Here is a 2,873-nt window from a genome sequence, read left to right on the forward strand (position 1 = left end):
TGCCCGTGGCTTTGCAGGCGCTGTCGGGGACCGGAGGCACTGACAGCAAGGGCAGCAAGGGCAGGGGGCTGCGGGCAGCCTTGCTCCGGGAACGAAGGGCACCCTCATCCAACCTGGTCCTCATGGCTGGGGACACCGCGTGAGCCCTGGGACCTGGCGCTCCAGGGTGGGACACATCGGGAATGCCAGCTATGCCACAGGAGCCGGGGGAATGACCCTTGGACCGCCCGGGGTGTTTGTGCTCTGTAGGGCTGGATGGAATGGGACTGGAACAGCAAATACCTGCATGGTGATGGTGTGAGCCAGTCTGAGTTTCAGCTGGGCACCAGTGGGTTTGCCAGGGTGGATCTGGCACAGTCCCCAGCCTGTGCCCAGTGAGGGCGATGAGCTGTCCTGGCTGCCACCGCTGCTCCTGCTCTGCCCTCGGGACCAGGGCTGACCCAGGGAAAGGCAAGGAATGACCATGGGCTGTTGTGGAGGGAACAGTGATGTTCCTCAAGAGCTGTGCTCTACACATCGAGGGTTCAGCCCTGAGCTTCCTCCTTCACTGTCACCACCAGCACCTTCTGCTTTCTCTGCACCCAGGTCTCCCTGGCAAGGGAAGTACATTTGCAAGGGGTTTACCACTCTTGCTGCTTCTTGCAGCTTTTTTTTTTCCCCACTGAATTTCTTGGGTTGCTGAAGAAAGTTGAGCATTTGTCTTTGCCCTGGACTGGCTGTTTGGGGCAGCTCCCACCCAGCAGAGATCAGGGAGCACAGTGTGGAGTGCTGACCTGTGGGGATGGGGGTGCTGTGTGGGGGCCCCCAAGCTGCAGCAGGGCTCCCCATGATCAGGGCCCCTCTGTGCAGAAGATGCTGAGTGTGACTCTCTGCTGCCATGGTGCCCAGTGCCCGCACCCTGTCCCACATCCCCCAAGGGCAGGGAAGCTGCTCCATGGCTGCTGCTGTTATCTCTCCAAACTTCACCTCCTATGACATCTCCAGGAGTTCCCTTTTCCTCTGGAGTGTCACTTGGCACCCCAGTGTCCTGAAGCTGTGGGAGGAGCAAAGTTTCCCTGTCACAGCAGAGCACTGGGGCCCTGTGCTGCGGGAGCTGATGGGAATGGGGCTGGACTGGGGCTGGAGCGGGGCTTTCACCTCTGTTGCAATGGCCTCACTTCCCCTTCCTTGGCTGCAGCATGGGTTGTGTGAGGTCAAAGGAAGCTGGAGGGCAAGAGAAGATGATAAAAACTGACCCTGACCCTGATCCTGGCCCCACCATCCAGCAGGGCCACTATGTGAGGGACCCCACGGCCACCAACAAGAGGGTGAGTGATGAGAGATTTCAGGGCTGAGCTGTCACAGGGGGTTCAGGTCCTCTTGTCAGCAGTGCCACCAGCACTGAGAGTGGAGCCAGCTGAGGACACTGGCAGTGCCCTGGGACAGGGACTCGGCTATGGGGTGAAAGCTCAGGCCACACTCAGACAAAGAATAGGGTGGACCTGATGGGAATCCAGGAATTATGGAGAAAGGGAGAAAAAAGGACGATGTTGGGAGGGGGTGGAGATGCTGGTGCTGGGTCGGTTATCGTGTCAGGTGGTGCTGGTGCTGCCCCTTGGGTGCCCTCCTGCTCCTGCCATTGCTGTTGGGGCCAAGACCCCCCATGGGAAACAGGTCATTGTCACCTGTGATGTCACTCTGTGGTTTTGTTGCACTTTCCAGAACAACAATGTCCCCAGCACGGCTGCGCCCCTGCCCGAGGATGGTAGGTACAAGAGGGCTGCAAGGGGGTGCAGGGGGTTGGAGTGTGTGGGGGCAGCATGGCCAGATCCTCTCTGACCTAGGGGCAAGCACTGCCAGTCCTGGAGGGATGGGAGCTCTGGGCTCCCCTGAGGGGCCACATGTGACACGATGAGGATGGAGGTGCTGGGGCTGTGGGGGTCCTGGCCAATGTCCTGGCCAGTGCTCATGGCAGGAGTGTTGGGCACCCCATCCCAGCACAGGGAGGGTGCCCAGGGAGCTCCCTTGCTGCAGGCCTGGGGGACACCGTGGTGCTGGCACTCTACGACTATGAGGCCATCAACGCTGGGGACCTCAGCTTCCAGAAGGGCGAGCGGATGAAGGTCCTGGAGAAGTAAGTGCTGCTGGAGACCCCTCTCCTGGGTCCCCTGGTGGCTTGTGTGGCCCTGTTGGGATTTTTTTCTGGAATTTGCCCTGGAGGAGCTGCTGGTGCCCAGGTCCAGGTGCCAGGAGCCAACCCAATGCCACTTCTGCCATAGGTCTGGGGAATGGTGGCAAGCACGCTCGCTGGTGACAGGACGTGAAGGCTTCATCCCCAGCAACTACGTTGCCCAAGACAACTCGCTGGAGACAGAGGAGTGAGTCCATCCCTGTGTGCCAGATGCTGGCCCCATGCTGTCCCACCCCTCCCCACTGCCGCTGTCCCTGTTCCTGCCTCCTGTCCTGCCCCCAGCCCTGCCCAATCCAGCATTCCTGGCTTCCCTTGGCTCTGTTGCAGGTGGTTTTTCAAGGATGTCAGCCGGAAGGATGCGGAGCGGCAGCTCCTTGGCCCTGGGAACATGATTGGCTCCTTCATGATCAGGGACAGCGAGACAACGAAAGGTGTGAGGGGTGTCCACGGCACAGAGGTGGGGAACAGCTGCCCCAAGGGCTGCCCTCCTCCCCCTTTGCCTGGAAGAGGAGCTCCCTCCCCAGCCCTGGGGATGTGCTGTGCTGCAGGGAGGGACCGGGGGGCTCATGCTCTGCCTGGAGGTGCCCCTGGAATGGCCTGTGGTGCTGACACATGTCCAAATCCCAGGGCAGGGATGGGGGATGTGTCCCCTTGGGGCTGCTTTGGGTGTTTGTGTTCACAGTGGGACGGGTGCTGCTGGCTC

At 60.7% G+C, this 2,873-nt stretch overlaps 1 protein-coding gene across 1 annotated transcript in view; it reads left to right on the forward strand.

The window, feature by feature from the left end:
• The first annotated feature begins 1,178 nt into the window (after positions 1-1,178).
• The window catches only part of HCK (HCK proto-oncogene, Src family tyrosine kinase), a 7,861-nt gene continuing 6,166 nt past the window's right edge, over positions 1,179-2,873 (forward strand). The window contains exons 1-5 of the mRNA XM_005422197.2: positions 1,179-1,307; positions 1,702-1,744; positions 2,014-2,113; positions 2,259-2,357; positions 2,498-2,601. Of these exons, the coding sequence (XP_005422254.1) occupies positions 1,179-1,307; positions 1,702-1,744; positions 2,014-2,113; positions 2,259-2,357; positions 2,498-2,601 (475 nt within the window). The remainder of the gene's footprint in view (positions 1,308-1,701; positions 1,745-2,013; positions 2,114-2,258; positions 2,358-2,497; positions 2,602-2,873) is intronic.

Source organism: Geospiza fortis, unplaced genomic scaffold, assembly GCF_000277835.1.
Source record: "Geospiza fortis unplaced genomic scaffold, GeoFor_1.0 scaffold188, whole genome shotgun sequence".
Taxonomy (NCBI): Eukaryota; Metazoa; Chordata; class Aves; order Passeriformes; family Thraupidae; genus Geospiza; species Geospiza fortis.